Source organism: Garra rufa, chromosome 12 (assembly GCF_049309525.1).
Source record: "Garra rufa chromosome 12, GarRuf1.0, whole genome shotgun sequence".
NCBI classification, from domain to species: Eukaryota; Metazoa; Chordata; class Actinopteri; order Cypriniformes; family Cyprinidae; genus Garra; species Garra rufa.
In genome coordinates, this window is record NC_133372.1 from 4,659,452 (window position 1) to 4,679,453 (window position 20,002).

Consider the following 20,002-nt stretch of genomic DNA (forward strand, 5'->3'; position numbering starts at 1 on the left):
AATCCTAAATTGTTTTCCTCAAAAAACATAATTTCTTTATGACTGCAAAAAGACATGAACATCTTGGATGACAAGGGGGTGAGTGATTTTTGTTCTAAAAGTGAAGTTCCTAAAGATTTTTGGCATAAATGAAAAAAAGGATGTTTTTGCCCCATACATTGTATTTTTGGCTATTTCTTCAAATATACCCGTGCTACTCAAGACTTTGTGGTCCAGGGTCACATATTCAATAACAATATCCAAAATTCAAACACAAATACATTTTGATGCTTTGTGTTTATTCTCTGGGAGTTTGTAATTGATGCTTCACAAGGTTTCTTCAATGTCTGTCTTTCATTAACATGTTCTTTTCTGGTCTATATATCTGTTTAGAGGAGATCTGGAGCGGGAACGATTCTTTCTCACATCCCGACGCCTCTTTGATGAGGATTCTTGGGTGGGTGACCGGGATTGACGGCTGTGGTTTGGACGCAAAGATCTGGTTCCATTCCTAAAATGATTCACCTCCTGTGTGAGAAAGAATCATAAAATAGTTATGAAGATGCAGAAGACGACCTACAAGAAGAAACAGGGTTTGAGGTCTTACTTGACGCAAAACATTGTTTGCAGTCAGAGCATCAGGAGAAACATCTGATTGTCTGCAGGTTGGACAAACGTGTCCGTCAGACTCCAGCAAACACGTTCTGATACCTGAGAACAGAAGATGATCAGAACAGCTTGTTCATTTCTGACTGATGTTTAGTTGAACAGACACTCACATTCATCACAGTAGCTGCTCCTGCAGCAGGGAATCATCACAGCATCAGTCAACAGATCCTTACAGATCAGACACAGCAGTGCAGCAGGAACCAGATCAGATGAGGATGAGGATGAAGGCTTATCCTGGGGTGAGAAGGGCGGCTGCTCTTTCTTTCCAGTCGCATAGGCCTCACTGAACAGATCAAACACCACATGATTCAAACACAACAAGACTTATCAAACACACAAGACCAAGCAGAGTAAACTCACGCATCTATAATGGGAATGACGTATTTCCCACTGCGGTCCTTCATGACTCCCTTTCTGTCCGGATCATCCAGCTCCAGCAGGAAACTATGAGGAATCCCTGCGCATTTCTGGATGCGTTTACGAGGAGTACAAGTTTTGTCCTGTGAATTCATTAGTTGACATTCAAACTCTGAGCAAACTCAGACTAGCTGTGATCTCTCAAAGCCCAGTTACCCCATTGGTCGGGCAGTTTTTAATGTGATGTCCAGGAACCCCACAGCGGAAACAGATGTAGTTTGGTGGAAGCAGTCCGACCAGCTTCATCGCATCACTGATGAATGTCAGAATCATGAGCATCTCTCGTATATCACAGATTCAGAGTCTGTCAATGTCTGAACACTCACCTGCTGGAGTAATAGCACAGACTGGACTGGAACATCACAGCTTTGAGCTTGTCCTCCTCTGATGCATTTGCCTCAGCCAGATTCTCAGTCTGTTTCACAGGCATTTACATGTTTTAATGTGAAACACTCAAACATCCTGGGTCAAGCTGTTTGTGCTTGTTGTCACTGTGGGGTTTCTTTTCACTTTGGTTTTGCAGTTTTAAGGTTTTGCAAACACTGAAGCTCATTACAGTGCAGCAGAGTGTATTTCTCATTGATTTCAATACCTTCAGAAGCTGATGCAGTGAAACTGGTGAAGAATCACCAACCTGCTGCTGGAACAAACATCAACACAAGAGGAGTTTTACCTCTGTGACGAGACCCAAAACTTATTTAAGACAATATTAAGGTCAGTTTGTCTAGAGGTTTGAGTTTGGAGACCAGAAACATGAACGAGACACAGAGACATGAACGGGACAGAAGCCCAATTAGAATGAACACGCCGGGCCTTGAATGTTAAGAAATTAATAATAGATTTATTGTATATTGTTGCAGTAATTATACAGAAAATGCGGTTTATTCATACAGAAAATGTTACGTTACAATTGTACATTTGTGCATATAGAAGGAAGATATTATTTAAAATCGTTCAGAAGAATTTGGCTTACCTTCGATTCACAACAAGCAAATGCATTTTCCTGACAGTTTGAGCAAAAGCAGTGTAACATTATAAAGCATAATGAACGTGTTTTTATCTGTAATATACTTGAGGAGCAGTCGACGATGTTTCATATGTTAGACAAAATTATCCATAAGAAACCTTTAGAGTTATTAAACATGAAGACAAATGCAAACACTTTTCTACATACTGTTTGTGAAGGTCCACATGATGGTTCAGGCCGCTTTCTGCAAAACCAAACAGCAAAGAGTTCAAATCACTAAAAAACCAATGACAGACTGCTGATTCTTCATATGACATCTAAATGATGGAAGTTGTGTTCATGTCGTGTGACTTACTTGACAAATCTTCTGTTTGTGGATTTCAGTTCAACAGCAGGGATTCGTCTGATGATGACTGAAGTGTTGTTGGGAATAAGAGCTTCATCTTCAGTGTATTCTGACAGTAAAACCACCAATAAAACCATCAGTTTGCGTTCTATAGGTTTAGTTTAGTTTAGTGTGATCTGGAGCTGAACTCACCTTCATTGGTTTGCTCGCTGCTGATCTGCAGGTCACAGAGCTTGAGTCTCTCTCGCCTCATTATCAGCTGTTTTAACTCTCTCAGAGTGATGTGAAGGCCTTCAAACTTGATCGTGCCGTGAGTGAGTTTACTTCGAAACTTATAATGAACACAAGGCATGTTCACACGGTCCTCGTGTTCAGATTTCACCACACAAAATTAAACTGAACTAAACGATCACACTCGCAAAGGGGAAAAGTCAGCGGTGAATCTATTAACTCAATTAGCAAATCAATAATCGTCGCAAGATGCTGATGAGACAGTCAGGTTTACGGAAAACACCAACAGAACGTTGCCATGGATACTGAAGTCATGACGCGAGACGCTCCTGAACGCTGGAAAAACTACAACCTACAACTACAAACTACAACCTTTTCCGTTAGCAGAAAAATATTTCTTAAATGTAATTTTCCGAAAATTTTAATTATCTATTCATATAAGCAAAGAAAATCCGTCAATCCGTCCTCTAAACCGCTTGTCGCTTTTGCACAGTATTTTGTATTTTTCAGTAAATGTCTGTATCACTGACCTATATATAAACATGTAGCTGTATTAACATTTTATCAGTCAATTACATAAACTACAGTAATAAACTATAAAACAGGAACTCACTCCTAATCCATTATTTATTTGTTTTTCAATCTGATACTATATAAACACCAGTGGATGCAATATATATTTTTTCAAAATCATGTTTTTACTTGTTCTAAAGTTCTGAATATTGTTTTTAATTAAAATCAATAATAAAAAAATATAATAAAAATACAATAGTTGTAGGGTGTATTCACAATTGGTTCTTTTGGTCCAGACCAAAAATGAAAATGATAAATGTTATAAAAAAAATAAATAAAAAAAAAATAAATAAAAAATATCTATCTATCTATCTATCTATCTATCTATCTATCTATCTATCTATCTATCTATCTATAACATAATATTTATCATTTTCATTTTTGGTCTGGAAAAATGTATATAATGTATATAACAATATTAAAAATATATATAACAATATTACATTTGCTCTAAAAAAATTCAGGCAACTGTTTTTTTTTTAAAAACATATACTAAGTTTTTTTTTTAACTTTACTTCATTATCCCTTTAATTATTACTATTTTATTATTCTAACGGGATTTAAAATTGTCATATATATATGAAATGTATTTATTATTATTATTATTCAAAATTATATTTTCACCTGTTCTGAATATCAAGTTTAATAATAATAATTAAAAAAAAATCTGTGGCTAAAACTCCCAATTTTTAATCAAATATGAAGTCTGACATTCATTTATGAAACAGATTTATCAACAATGCAGTTTACTTCACTTAAGAGTATTCTTGATTTTTTGCTGTGCTCTGTTTTCCATTGTCCATGGTGTTGGTTTTGGTATGCTGTTCTGGGGTTTTATCAGCCAGAAGTGAAAACATTGAAATACTACCAGAGAAATCAAATGCAAAACATTATTAAATCAGTAAATCTAGTTACTGTTGTTTAATGCAGTAAATGCAGAATGTGAATGAAAAAAGACACGGCAGTATAAGAAACATGTCAGCTCACATCTTTTACTGATGCACATTAATGATTTTTACAAAATACATGTATGGAAGTCCTAGAGCCTCTGCATTCAGAAGTGCAGTGAGAACAAGGCTCATGTTTGAAAGCAACACAAGAGGCAGAAGAAACATGCCGAAAGCTCAGGATTTCTTAAATTAACTAAATACAACTCTATCTCACAGTATATGAACATTAAACATGTATTATAAAACAAAGCAATAAAATAGGCTTCTTGATAGAAAAAATCTTTTATAATTTTCTGTTTTTATATAGTGAAGAATAGCCCTATCTATCTATCTATCGAACAACTGAAGGACTGCGACAACCTTTTACTTGAACTTTCTTCAAACGCCATCAACTAGGCAGTCCAAACAACATCCTCCTCAGCTTTCAGAAGTGCATTTCGGTCTCTAGAGCTTGGCTACTGCAAGGACAAAGATGACAATTCATAAAAGTACAGCTGAGAAGTGCAAAAATAGCTTATTAAAACCGTGGGGCTTCTGATCAAATGTGGACAGCAGTAAGAAGCTACATTAATAGAAACGTCCGAATGAAGGTGTATTGAACCAGAGTGCAAGGCAGGGCTTGAACAGCTGTGAAAGTGAGATCCTTGGCATTTCGCAATCTACGCGATCCTCTTTCCAAAAACAGAACTTGTGGAACTCATATTGCAAAATTGACTTTTGTAAAGCACCAGTAATAAATAGGCTTGTAAAAAAAAAGACTCAAAGACACGCTGAATTCATTATGTTCCAAATAATGTACACTATTCAGGATCTCGACTGCACAATTTATCTTAAAAAAAAGGAGATCCGCATCCATAAAATGGCGATGGCACCTCCGTTCGGTAAAACACGGGTAGAAACAGCACCCTCGATTAAGTCCAATAAATTAATGCCGTTTGATAAAAGCATATATTTTATGAAATAGAGATTACAAATATTCTGTATCGAACGAATGTGATTTAGAGCAACTCCATGAACCTGTTGTTCATGCTGATGTGTTTCTAGGGCGTTTGTGGCACAGTTTCACAGCGCTGAGGTTAACAGGGCGTCACACCCAAAGACAAAGCTGCATTCTCTGAGAAAGACACTGTGAAACACCCTGCCTCGACTCCAGAGCCATATATCAGAACAGATGGCCGACCGAGGGCTAGTAACAGTCCACCGAGGAGTGGTCCGACCCATCCAGGTGTCCGACCCCTGCGAACTGAACGCTACTGACATTGGCAGGGTGTGCTGGAGTCGCTGGATGAGTGCTGGTGGTGTCGGGTGAAGGCCGTGTCATCGCTGGCTACTCCATGATGGCTCGGTAGATGACGGGCTCGATGTAGTCGCCTCTGTACCTGGAGTTGATCACTCTCTGTCTTTTGCTCTCCTGGACCTTCTTCTCTCCAAACATGCCATCGAAACGCATGTCTGATGCCTTAGACTGAATCACACACAGGAAAAAAATCAACAGAGCGCATTAGTGCCCATCCACTTTCTCCAGAAGAATTTTTTTTTTTTTCCATTCATTTTTCCTAAAGGGATTTTAAAAAGTAATCATTAAAGCATTTTAAACTATTAACCAAACTAATCAGCTATGATTTACAACTTTCCAACCTTGGAAGCAATAAGTATTTGAAATTCCAATAAAAGGTTTACAAAAAAAGTGTTAAAGGCTTTAATGGGGGAAAGAGCTACAACCCTATTAAGCATTGCATATTACATTTTAAAAATTATTGTTTACTGCAAAATATGTATATACAGTTAAGGTCAAAAGTTGACATATACCTTGCAGAATCTGCAAAATGTTTATTATTTTACCAAAATAAGAGGGATCATACAAAATGGATGTTATTTTTTAATTTAGTTCTGAGCTGAATAAGATATTACACATAGATACGTTTGCAGTGCACAAGAGAAAATAATAGTTGAATTCATAAAAATGATGTTCTTCAGAAAAATCCTTCAGGTCCCACAAATTTGAGTTTTTTCAATGACTGTATAATTTTGAGATCCATCTTTCACATTGAGGACAACTGAGGGACTCGTATGCAACTATCACAGTAGGTTCAAACTCTCTCTGATGGTTCAAAAGGAAACACAAGGCATTAAGAGTTGGGGGGTGAAAACTTTTGACAGAATAAAGATGCGCACATTTTTCTCATTTTGCCTAAATATCATTATTTTTTTTTTTCATTCAGTGCCTTCTGTAATAGTTGCATATGAATCCCTCAGTTGTTCTCAATGTGAAAAGATAGATCTCATAATCACACAGTCATTGTTGGAAAGAGCTCAAATATGCAAAAATGATGAAAAACCCAAGCATTTGTGGGACCGGAAGGATTTTTCTGAAGAACAGCAGTCAGGTTAACTGTTCAGGACAAACAGGGCACTCATGAACAACTATCACTAAACAAAAAAACACAGCTGTGGATCATTCAGGTAACAACACAGTATTAACAATCAAGCCTATGTAAACTTTTGAACGGGGTTTTTACAAGTTCAACAATTTTTTCTTCTAAACATCTTTTATGTGAAATATCTTATTCAAGTAAGTACTAAATAAAAATAACATGCATTTTGTATGATCCCTACTATTTTGCAGATTCTGCAAGGTGTATGTAAACCTTAGACTTCAACTGTATGCTGTATATGTATACAGATGTAGTTTTTCACCATAAATTCAACTGTTAACAAAAATAAGTTGCAATAATATGGACTGATGGCTTCAACAAAAGCATACACCTTTGAGAAACAACCTCATAGCTCATAGTAGGATTGTCTTTAATAGTTTACAAGTTATAAATCAATTCCCCATGCTACTAATGAATGGATTTTTACTTCTAACCACTCCATATGCAGAACATATTGAATTATTAATTGCACTTGACAAGCTCAACAACTATATAGAGTACTGTCACATCTTTTTTTTTATTTTAGTATTTGCTGTATCCCTAATATATGATCTCACCAGACGAGATTTGACCCTCTTGGGCAGCTCTTCATCTAGGGTGTAGACGTCATCTCTCTTTGCAGTCAGCTGTGATCCGTCCTCAAACTCCACCTGAAGAGATGCAGCGATTTACTAAACAGGTGAACACAGACTGAATCACCTGACCTTTTCTTTTAGACATGTACCTGGTACATCTGAATGACATGAGCTGCCACGAATTTGGCTCCATAGACAAGACCGTCCGTCCATCTGACCTGAACCACTTCACCCTGAGGTGGCGGACCCAGCTGAGCGCAGTCTCGGTTCTACATGAAAGCGTCAAATATACAATATACAACATCTTAAATATGCAATATTTTAGAATACCGAGTGCTTTTATAAAAGAAAAATAATGCTTTTATTAACCAAGGATGCATTGAATTGATCAAAAGTGCCAGTAAAGACATTTATAATGTTACAGAAGATTTCTTTTTTAAATAAATGCTGCTATTTTAAACTTTCTATTCTGTGTCAAAAATGTGTCATGGTTTCCGCAAAAATAGAAGCTTCACAGCTTTCTCAAAATTCCCTGATATTTCCAGGTTTTCCATGCCATTGATAATGACTTAAAACAGTAGTTAAATGCATCTTTTCTATGATAAACTGCTGTAGAAAAGAGATCTAATGTGACATCTTACCACAATGTCCTCTGGGAAAAGGTTGTCGCTGAAGGAGCCGTCGTCAAAGTTGACCTCATAAAATGTCTCTTTTGTCAGCTGTATGACTTCACACTGGTAGTAACGTCCATTCTTGTGCTTGCAGATGACCTTCTGACCCACACTGAGCTCTCTCATGGCAGCTTTATTACGCTGCAGAGGAACAAGAGAGATCACTCATCACTTCAGCAACAAATCTGATAGTAGATGCAATTCACAATAGGGGTGCACGATAATTGTTAATCAGTTAGTTGTGATTATTTTGCACAAAAAAATACAATTACAATTATTATTCAATAATTATACGATCATTGTCATTTTTAATGCACTTTCACATAACCACAAATTAAGAGAATGTGCTTTTTTGCAGTTTTAGTTGCACTCACAGACCGCAAAACTCCCATCTTACAAGTTTGCCTGTTTTCAGCTCGTATCATCACTTTACGTAATGTAGAGAGAATGTGTCAGTGTTGCCAAGTGGACAGAAAAACCGCAACCATGAAAGCTTGTGGAGGCTTGTTATCAATTAAAAGAAAATGTAAATGCCAAATGAAAAGGAAACATAAATATTGCACAATGATGATGCTTAATAAATCGTGAGAAGCAGAAACTGTGATCATGATTAAAATACGATTTATCATGCAGCTCCAAGTGTAAATAAAAGTGATGCACTATTTACATCTAAGCAATGGTGAGTATTTGAATGCACATTCTACAAATGGACACTGTTGTAAATGCATTGTTTGATTGTGGTTTGGAGAAAAAAGATGCTGTGCATGCACTGTGCTATTTGCATGAAAAGGAAACAGGAAAGGGAAACAGGAAGAGACTTTTGAGCCAACTGGTACAGCCACCTGTTGCAGCCATGTGTTGCATAATCTCAGTATTTCAGAGCGCAATACCTCCGATTGTACCGGCCCTTTGTGGCGGCAACAGGTGACGTAGACGACGAAGGGCCAGTCGTCCGGGTGCATGATGATGCCTGCGGCCTGTGCGCAGGTCGGGTGATATGAGGTGGGGCAGCGACCGTGAGAGCACTGCACACAACAGCCCAACGTTTTCTTCATCCGCCGTTTGCAGTAGTAGCATTTCTGTAAGCACATACAAGGGAGATGAGCTCACACAGGGTTTCTGCAGGATTTTCAAATCTTATTTAATGCCTTTTAATGCCCTTTTTAATGCCATTTCTAACATTTTTAATGCCATACGCAACCAATAACTACAGGGCTCGAAATTAACTTTTTTTACTTCGTAGCACTGGTGCTCCCAACTTCAAAGAGTTAGGAGCACCAAAAATTTTTTAGGAGCACCTAATTTCTTTTTAGTAATGCGCTGATCTTAATTCTTCATGATTGCAGATGTTTTACAAGCAAATTGGCTGATTCTGAAAGACTTTTTTATATATTTATTTTATGCCTTAAGCAAGGGACAAGAATGAATGAAAATACACGAACAAGATGTTTATTTTCTCTATTAGGTACAGCCATTTAAATTAGAGGCAACCACTGCATTTTGTATAAACAAAAAATAAACGACACTTCTTTCTTAGATGTATAGACAATAAATGCAAGCATGATCAAAGTAGGCTACTCTTTCAATATTCAAAGTGCAAATAGAAACCGAATTTTTCAAGCATGATACAGTTATAGACAACTATAAAACTTAATACAGCCCACATATTAATAACAGCCTAGATATGTTATGTAGCCTAATTTGCGTGCAATGGGGAGTCGCTCTCTAAACGTGGGGTATTAAAATTGCTTTTGAATGTGCGTGCACGTTTTACTTTTGGTTTCGTTTTAACGATCGCACGAAACTCTCGACGACGCGGAGCGTGCATTCTACAATACAAGAGATTACTTTCAAAACCATTTGAAAGTGGGAGGACACAAACAGGATTTTGAAAAGTGTGTCCCGAGTGGAAATTACGCCCCTGCGTGAGAGCTACTCTGCCGCTGAGTTAGCATTTGATGTGAATGAATGCTGCGTTGTACAGTATATTAAGACGGAGGCGGCAGAATTGTATCTGACAGAATGTACACTGTAGTAGATTTCTTCAAAAGCAGATTGTGGAGACCTTTTAATTGTCCACAATCAAAAGAGAGAACCTGTCTCTGTATTAGCTCACAACAGTCTGTGCAGTAGTTAGGCTAGCGAAAGTTTTGTAAAGAAATGAAACCAAGTCGCAAGACAACAATTTCTCGCATTCGCACAAATGCTCCCAAATATAATTTGAGGTAGCGCAGATTAAATTTTGGGAGCATATGCGCCCAAAACGGTAGCAATTTCGAACCCTGAACTAACCCGGCTGTGTATGAATGCATGTATATCTCAGCTGAACATAATTAGAAATGGATCAGGAGACAGCTTCAAATGTCAGCGTTTATTTGCAGATTCCAAAATTTCAAATATCAAGTCTGAACAGAAAAAAATTCAGAATCTTCGAACTCTTTAGAGCAGGGGTCCCCAAACTGTCCGACATTTGGACAGGCCCTCTGAACAATGCCAGAGACATTGTTTGAAAAAGAAAAATGAAAATGAAAAATTTTAAATATACGTTTTACTTATATCATGTCAGTATTTGATAACAAAGGTTGGCTTTCAAACAAAAATTTCTTAGTTAATTTTCCTAGTTATTAAACATAGCCTAATTATTTGTTAAATTCACCAACAGAATGGTATCATCGCGATCGAACAGGTGATGCGCGAGCCAGCTAGAAAATTCAGAGCGATGACAAAATGACTCAATAGCATTTGAGGTGAAACTAGCTCAGCTTGTGGCTTCACTCATCTCCCAGTTACCCAAAGTTTTTCAGCTGAGAAACCAGTGGCCCCATTACCATTTGAAAAGTCTGTGGAAGCGCTGAAAATGATGAAGGCAGAGTTTGACGTGTGATTCAAAAAACACAGTGGATTCTTCAATCAATTTTGCTTGACAAGCCTCTCAAGGCTGCAGTTCTCTCGGTTGGTTGTGCATCTTTTTCTTCTACAAGTTTTCCTTCCACTCAACTCTCTGTTAACATGCTTTGATACAGCACTCTGTGAACAGCCAGCTTCTTTGGCAGTGAATGTTTGTGGCTTACCCTCCTTGTGAAGGGTGTCAATGATTGTCTTCTGGACAACTGTCAGATCAGCAGTCTTCACCATGATTGTGTAGCCTAGTGAACCAAACTGAGAGACTATTTTGACGGCTCAGGTGTTTTGAGTTGATTAGCGGATTGGCATGTTACCATATTCTAATTTGTTGAGATAGCGAATTGGTGGGTTTTTGTTAAATGTAAGCCAAATCATCACTATCAAAAGAACCAATGACTTAAACTATGTCAGTCTGTGTGCATAAAATTTATTTAATACACAAGTTTCACAATTTGAGTTGAATTACTGAAATATATGAACTTTCTAATTTATTGAGGTGCACATGTGTATCTTTTAAAAAGAAATGATAATTTGTCTGTGTGGTGCATAACAAAATAAACTATTATAGCATTAAAAGGTATTATAAATACAGGTAAAATCATAATAAAATAATAATAATACCAGTAGTCAGTCCAGCCCATGGTATTTTCTTTCATAAACCGACCCGGCCCCCCATTAAAGAAAAGAAAATGATGTGGCCCTCTCAGAAAAAAGTTTGGGGACCCCTGCTTTAGAGGCTAAAACTGGCTGCTCTTAAAGAATTTCTCACACAATTTTGGACCGGCCAGAAGCAATTACCAAAACTGGTTCTGTGTTTATCATACTTCGCGACAGTGAATCAAAGTTATTAATTATACACTGTATAATTAAGCCTTTTTAGCCTAAAGGCTACATTCAAGATAAATTGGTAATATGTGACCCTGGACCACAAAACCAGTCTTAAGTCGCTGGGGTATTTTTTTTAGCAATAGCCAAAAATACATTGCATGGGTCAATTTTTTTTTTTCTTTTATGCCAAAAATCATTAGGAAATTAAGTAAAGATCATGTTTCATGATGATTCTATGTAAAATTCCTACTGTAAATATATCAAAATGTAATTTTTGATTAGTAATTTGCATTGTTAAGAACCTAATTTGGACAACTTTAAAGGTGATTTTCTCAGTATTTTGATTTTTTTGCACCCTCAGATTTTCAAATAGATGTATCTCGACCAAATATTGCCCTATCATAACAAACCATACATCAATAGAAAGCTTATTTATTGAGTATTCATATGACGCATATATCTCAGTTTTGTAAAATTTAACCTTATGACTGGTTTTGTGGTCCAGGGTCACATATGTGTTTCTTCAACACTATCTAAAGTTTTAATGCCCGTATAAAACAATTTAATGCTTTTTAATGCCATTTAAGGCCTTAATTTTCGCAAAATCAATTTAATGACTTTTAATGCTTTTTAATGCCCTGCGGAAACCCTGTCACAGGAAGTCAGTTCAGAGGAAGTGGGACAAGAGGAAAGGACCCTAATAACACTTTGCCTGCTTACACCAAAGCACTTCCAGTAAAAGTCAACATCCTAAAGCAAAACATGTCATTCTCTTGCATGAACGATGTATATGATTTAAGACGCATCAACAGAGCTGGGCAGATTACTTACAAATTGTAATCCGTTACTGATTCCAAATTACTTGACAAAAATTGTAGTCAATAATGTAATCCATTACAATACACATTTTAGGAAATATAATCAGATTACTTACTTTTGACCTAACTAGTTTATCACATTGATTTAAACAGGATAATCTTGTACCATAATGGTGTAACAATACAAAGAGTTAGAGAATACATTCCTTTCATTGTAATCAACAACATGAAGAGCATTAAACATTATATTACATCAAGGTTTCCCAAACTGGGGTTTCTAAGGAACTAAATAAATGTAAATAAATAATTTTAAAATAATAAACAAAATAATTCACTTACTAAAAAAGAAGAACTATTTTATGTTTACCTGCAAGCCTTATGACCATTAACCAATGTCAGAGAACCGTGAACATGCAAATGTGATACTTATTAAAATATTTATTTTAAAATCTTGGGGGTACTGAAAGGTGTCATTGGTTATGATTTCACTTTTTTAACTTAAGTTAGTGTGTAATGGTGCTGTTTAAGCCTAAACAACATCTGAAATAAATATTCAAATATTTTAGGTGAAAGAGATGACAATAAGTTTGCAAATAAGAAATTAAATACGTTTGAAAGACAAAAGCTCTTCTATAATATATAATAATTCATGGTTAAATAATCAACTGAGTGATAATTCAAATAAAAATGAAGGTGTTCATCAGCAGTTGATGCAATGTTGAAACACTTCTTAAACTTGAAATTATTTTTGTACATTTATTGGTCAAATGCTTTCTGAGTGTATATAAGCAGTAGACTATTTTAGAAAGTAAAATGTAAAACAAAAAGAGGAATCAATAAATGATAAATCATTTATTGCTATTGGGTGAATAACATGTAATCATGTAATAAATAAAAAAGTAACTGTAGTAATTTACTCTAAATACAAGAATCTGATTACGTAATCCAGATTGCATGTAGTAAGCAGTTACTACCCAGTTTTGCACATCAAGCTGTTGAATAATGAAGGTTTGGTGTGAAACCACATCTTGAGAAGGGAAATGTTGGTGTTTGAAACAATGCCCAGTTTATGTTTTCTAGAGAAGGGAACAGAAACTCACCAGCTTGAATCTCTGTAAGGGAATGCCGCTGAGATCCACAGGCGATCGCTCAGCGATGTTCACAAAGCGAGCTTCCAGCACTGCCACCGCACACAGGACGTGAACCCATCTGCGCATGGAAACACATGTTAGCAACTTGGGATGATGTTCTTTGGAGTGCATACAACATTAACCAATCCTGACGAAAACAGCAGGATGAATCTCACAAAACTTCTCAAGATCACATTTCAGTGCAGAATCAAAGCATAAAAATAAGCAAACATATTTAGGAAATGGGATACTGAAATACATTTCCATCCTGAATTACTGTAATTTGTTGTTTTACGTGTTTTACAAGTCATTCTGCAATTATCATAGGGGAACATTTCATAGCTCTTTTGACTATTGACGGAAATACCCGCTTTTAGACATGTTCGCACCGCAGGAACTGGGAATGATTTTAGTTATAGAAATACCTTTGAGGGGGACTAAATTAGCTCTTACGTGAGAGTAGGGTCTAACTCAACACAATAGGAACTACCAGTGACGTAAGTGTAAGATGACTGGGCGAACATAGTCTGTATAAAACACTGCCACCTTCCATTTACATATATTTACTCCACAAACTAACTCCACAAACAGTGGTAGACAGACCAACGCTGAAGTCCAGGTACTTTTCCATCCTCTACTTGTTGACACTGACTAGTTCCTATAACTGAGTTTCTATAACTACCCAGTGTGAAAGCCCCTAATTAGTCTTCATGATGGTTTTCATGACTAAAATATAAAATTTTGTATATGTTCTGTAACATTTCAACTTGGAATATACATATGATTCATTTTTTAATACCTCACATAATTAGGCACATGTCATGTCAAACCTCCAAAAAATCGTATTTTTCCACTCCAGGCACTAACAACCTTTTATTATTTTATTTCTTTTTCAGATTGAGATACCTTTTTTCTCAACCCCGTAACGGACAAAATGACAGAGCTTGTTATGAAACAAATCTACCTACTGCTCACAATGTAACATTTATCATATTTTTCACATTTTTACAGGACTAAAGCTAAAAATTAAGAAATTGTGTGTCTATGGTCTCTTTATTTTTGTAAAAATCAATAAATAATAATTTAGAGGTTTAACTAAAACCACAATTTTATTGTTAGTCCTTAACATGTCAGATAGTAATCAGCAAGAAATGTTTAATTATTAACTGTCTTCCCTATATTTTTCCAAAAATATTAACGTGACAAAGTGTGATGGGGCTGAAGTCTGTAACACATTTGAAGGTATACACTGACTTTAGTTTTAATTGTTGGTTTTGTTTCTCTCTCATATTGTCCCATTATTTCTGTCAACATATCTGCATTTCCAACACTGCTGCAAATGTGGGTGCAATTTCTGATGCTTGTCAAAGTTTGAGTGGACATATTACTTCAGCAAATCTATTTATAACAAAAAAATTTGGTAAGTATATATTTGTTAAAATCATGACTATTTTATATTTTTTCATTAAAATTATTAATAAACCAATAAATAACTCAACCCTGTCACAAGTTTACAACCCTGTAACAATGAGAAATATATCTATTTGTGACAGGGTTGAGGTTTTTCACTCAAAATGGCCAATGCTCCTCATGTAGTTAACATGAAAAAGAAAAAAAAATCAGACACTATGAACATTTTGTTAATAATCTTCTAAGTACAAACTCAGTGCCTCAGGGACATGACAAAATGATTGGTTTTAGATAGATACAAGACATTATTTTGTGCTGAAACTATTAAAATGCAATAATTATTTGTATTCATTATAATCATTATAATACCAAAGTAATTTAGGTGAACTACGACTTTAGAAACTCTGGGAGACTGAAATATTAGGCAAGTAAGCTAAACAGTCATGAATAATAATGTCAAAATGAATAATCATTAAAAATAGGCATAATTTTCTTTAAGTAAAAATGAAATTTACAATTTCTTTCTTTGATTGTGAGATGAATAATACCTAGAAATTCATGAGAGATTTTGCGAAACTCACTTGGCATGACATAAAATAATTCCTGTGGCCTCAAATCAGTAACAAGTGAGATTACATAGAAACAAAAGGTTCTTGTTTGTCTAAAGCACACAAAATCTACAAAAACACTTCTAACAATTCAAGATGTGGGTAAGTTCAAGGTCAGTGGTCAGTGTGTTTCACATTATGTCAGTCCTGCCCTCTAGTGGATGTTTGTTTTACTTACTTTCCATTATTGGCTCTGTGCAATGCTCCACCTCTCAACGAACACAGACAGCAACTCTGTCAAGAATCACAGATTCAAACATCATCAGTTTGCAACACAACCTACTATGTCAATGAACAGAGACAGAGATGAAAGACCATTACTTGTTTTAGCGCAGGTGTGCAGTAGCCCAAAAATTATTTGGACACGTAAGCCAGACTTAAAGCAGAAACCATTTCGCAAATAGACGATTTGGTGTTATATACTGTTGTGACACATATTTCAAACTGCTGTTTATGTATGGTACATGTATTTTGGTACTTTCTGAAGCTTGACAGCCCTGATCACTGTCTGCTTTCATTGTATGGTAGTGCAAACCTGACGTGAAAATGTGAAAGAAAGCCATACGGATTACTAACGACATGCAACTATAATGACTATTTCTGTAAGTGTCCAGATGTTTTTTGGGCCACTATATGTGAAGAAGTTTAGGTGTACCTCAGTGAGGGCGTTGGCTTTACAGCGGGCACATTTCCAGTCTTTGGAGATTCTAGCTGGAGCCACACCGTAACAACCTACAACAAACAGTGCAAATTAAACAGAACTCAGATTATTCAAACACACCCTTTACTGGCACAGTATGTTGGAAATTATGATGAAATTCCTTATTTGTCCTCAGCATCATCATGGGTGCATCTTGGGATGCTTTTCAAACAGTAGGGAATGAGTTCACACGTATGCTGGACACTTCTTTCCTAATTGCATATTTTCTTATTTAGAAAAACCTTAATTTTAGGCATCATAATGGAAAGATGTTACATTCCAGTCCATGTTATAACCAGACAAACTACACTACCATTTGTGGTTAATATTGCTTTCAAAGGGATAGTTCACCCAAATAATAGATAGTTAATAATTAGATAATAGATAGATAATAGATAATAATATTTATATAATAATAATAATAAATGTTTCTTGAGCAGCAAATCAGCATATTAGGATCATGTGACACTGAAGACTGGATTAATGATGCTGAAAATTCAGCTTTGCATCACAGGAATAAATTACATTTTAAAATATATTTAAATAAAAAAGCAGTTATCTTAAATTGTAATAATATGTTACAATTTTACTGTTTTTACTGTATTTTTGATCAAATAAATGCAGGCTTGGTGAGCAAAAGAGAACATTTTAAAAACATTCAAAGGGATAGTTCACCCAAAAATGAAAATTTGATGTTTATCTGCTTACCCCCAGGGCATTCAAGATGTAGGTGACTTTGTTTCTTCAGTAGAACACAAACAAAGATTTTTAACTCAAAATGTTGCAGTCTGTCAGTTATATAATGGCAGTGAATGGGACCCACGGCTTTGAGAGTCAAAAAAAAAAAAAAACCACACACACACAGATAAACCAAATTTAACCCTGCGGCTTGTGACGATACATTAAGGTCTTAACAGGCGAAACAATTGGTCTGTGCAAGAAACTGAACAGTATTTATATCATTTTTTACCTCTGATCCACCGCAATGTGCAACTGTCCTGAGCGTGTTCACAACAGTCGGCGCGTGATGTGTCAACATGCTCTAGCATAGTATCTAGCATAGTATAGCATAGTATCGCTCATTGCTTACAGAGAGACAAAGAGATTGTGGGTATGATGGCTACTCAAAATGGTAATTACTTGTGTTTATTCTGATTGTTGCAACCAATTAAAATTAAAAGATTACATTTGCTTGCGCAAACTCATCCAGGAGTAATGACTTTTCACAGACTCCCTAGTTTTGAGCCTGATGGACTGAATTTATGGTTGCTTGCTCTTTGTCACGTGCCGGCTGTTGTGAACACGCTCAGGACAGTTGGACATTGCGGTGGATGAGAGGTAAAAAAATGATAAAAATACTGTTCAGTTTCTTGCACAGACCGATTGTTTTGTGTGTTATGACCTCAATGTATTGTCATGAGCCGCAGGGTTTAATTTGGTTTTGTCTGTGTATGTTTTTTTGACTCTCAAAGCCATGGAGCCCATTGACTGCCATTATATGACTGACAGACTGCAATGGTTTGAGTTTAAAATCTTCATTTGTGTTCTACTGAAGAAACAAAGTCACCCACATCTTGGAATACCCTGGAGGTTCATTTTTTGGTGAACTATTTCTTTTAAATGTTTTTAAAATGTTCTCTTTTGCTCACCAAGCCTGCATTTATTTGATCAAAAATACAGTAAAAACAGTAAAATTGTAAAATATTATTGCAATTTAAAATAACTGCTTTTTATTTAAATATATTTTAAAATGTAATTTATTTCTGTGATGCAAAGCTGAAGCATCATTAATCCATTCTTCAGTGTCACATTATCTTTCAGAAATCATTCTAATTTGCTGATTTGCTGCTCCAGAAACATTTCTTCTTATAATTGTTATTATATTATTATTATTACCCATGTATAAAACACGTTTGATGATTATTATTTGTCTGCAAAACATGATTGAATGTTTTATTTCAAGATTCTTCTATAAATAGATAGTTTAAAAGAACAGAATATAATCTAAATATAAATCTTTTGTAAGATTACAAATGTCTTTTTTTTGTTTGTTTAAATGACTGACTCCAAACTGACTCAGGCATCACAAAACACCTAGTCAATGAGGAAACAAACCAGTATTGTGATAGTCCGGGTTGTCAGATCAGTACTCACTAGTGTGCACACGGACACTGCAAAGGGAGCAGCTGATGAGCAGACTGGTGCCGTCCTCCTCCAGGTGCGATGTGGACGGCTGAGCGTCTGCGCTGTCCTCTGTGGTGGTGGTGAAACATCTCTCTGGAATCAGAGGCTTGGTCCTCATCTGACCCCTGGGCAGCACCACAGCCGGCTCGCTCTCGCCCCCTTCAGACTGAACACAAACACATGAACAGGATGTTGCACAGGAAAGCACTGGAAGTGTCAGACTTTTGATATACTTCAGAGACAGGAACAGATAAACACAGATCTGTGAAACAGGCCAGACATACCCGCTGATGTGCCTGGAAGAGCGAGCAGACAGAGCAGTACGGAGGCCGCAGACCCATCTCTCTGTTGTATTCTCTCTCTCTTTCTGGATTATACGGTCTGTTCTGCCACAGCTGGGCCAAAGGTCGCGCCCAGGCCTCTCCATCCAGCCCATCCTCCTCTGAAGCAGCCTGATCCTGCAACTCTACACATGCACACACAATCAATCACATTAGAATGAACTGGAGATACTTTTGCAGTTTGATTTACAGTATATTTTTTGTTGTTATAATACTTTGTATTCCAGTTAAATGTGCAGTGGTGACTGCAAGTGAAGCATTCATATGGTAACTTCCTGAAAAGGCCAACACTGTGACTGTATGGAACATTTCAACATTGCTCTGTTTGAGTAACCCAACATAGCAACGAATAAACTAATTGCATTGAGTTCAGGGCAGGACTTTCATTTTGCACAATGTGCAAACATTTGTCATTCTGTTTGGTGATGCTTGTGTACAGAAATTACACACTTCTGACGTATTTTAGACTACAAAGATTATTTTGTGGAAAAGTATGTGGGACGGAGTTCATTTATATATATATATATATATATATATATATATATATATAAGGGACAACTTTTCATGATGGATGTACTGCTTACAGATGGTCACTAAAATCTCAGTAATTTGCAAACTATAAACTTTTCTAAACTTTTGTTTTTCAACTATATATATATATATATTAGGGCTGTCAAAATTAACGCGTTAATCGCGCGTTAACGCAAATTCATTTTAACGGCACTAATTTTATTAACGCGCGATTAACGCAGCGCGCATTTCTGTTTGACCCACTACCTAGCCCATAGTTAAAGAAATGGATGCAGTGCTGCCAACCTAGCGAAAAGTGTCTAGCAACAATACATAAACACATAATTGGACAAACCCAATATAGTTTCTGAGGCTCTTCGGTTTTGCTGAACGTGCGTGAGGTCTCCCAATGAATGCGCGCGCACCTCCCTCTCTTCATATCTGCGTCTGCTCTGTTCAGCGAGCGGCAGTGGAGCAGCGCTTTCGGTTAAAACAGATGTTATGTTCATTCCAGTGCTTGAAGTGGGCCGGTACGCAGGTACTTCTGTATTTTATCCTTTTGCGTACACCGGCACTTCTGCCATATTTAATGAATGCAAGCGGAGTCGGGCTACGTTAGGATTGTTGCTGTGGGGTTGATGCGTAAAGCCACATACGAGTATGCACGCGAAAACGGCGTATTAAATGCACGTCAAACACATGCATAATTGCATATCATATGTACGCCAAAGTTAATTTCAGCTTGTTAATAGCACG

At 36.4% G+C, this 20,002-nt stretch overlaps 1 protein-coding gene and 1 pseudogene across 1 annotated transcript in view; both read right to left on the reverse strand.

Annotated features, from left to right (window-relative positions):
- Positions 1–1,048: 1,048 nt before the first annotated feature.
- LOC141346908 (E3 ubiquitin-protein ligase RBBP6-like) lies at positions 1,049–2,730 on the reverse strand (annotated as a pseudogene).
- Positions 2,731–4,494: 1,764 nt separating this feature from the next.
- The window catches only part of LOC141346816 (lysine-specific demethylase 4A-like), an 18,119-nt gene continuing 2,611 nt past the window's right edge, over positions 4,495–20,002 (reverse strand). The window contains exons 2-11 of the mRNA XM_073851775.1: positions 18,680–18,861; positions 18,366–18,561; positions 16,167–16,243; positions 15,690–15,745; positions 13,464–13,572; positions 8,704–8,892; positions 7,784–7,954; positions 7,292–7,411; positions 7,125–7,217; positions 4,495–5,597 (exon numbers count right to left, since the gene is read on the reverse strand). Of these exons, the coding sequence (XP_073707876.1) occupies positions 5,460–5,597; positions 7,125–7,217; positions 7,292–7,411; positions 7,784–7,954; positions 8,704–8,892; positions 13,464–13,572; positions 15,690–15,745; positions 16,167–16,243; positions 18,366–18,561; positions 18,680–18,861 (1,331 nt within the window). The 3' untranslated portion in view covers positions 4,495–5,459. The remainder of the gene's footprint in view (positions 5,598–7,124; positions 7,218–7,291; positions 7,412–7,783; positions 7,955–8,703; positions 8,893–13,463; positions 13,573–15,689; positions 15,746–16,166; positions 16,244–18,365; positions 18,562–18,679; positions 18,862–20,002) is intronic.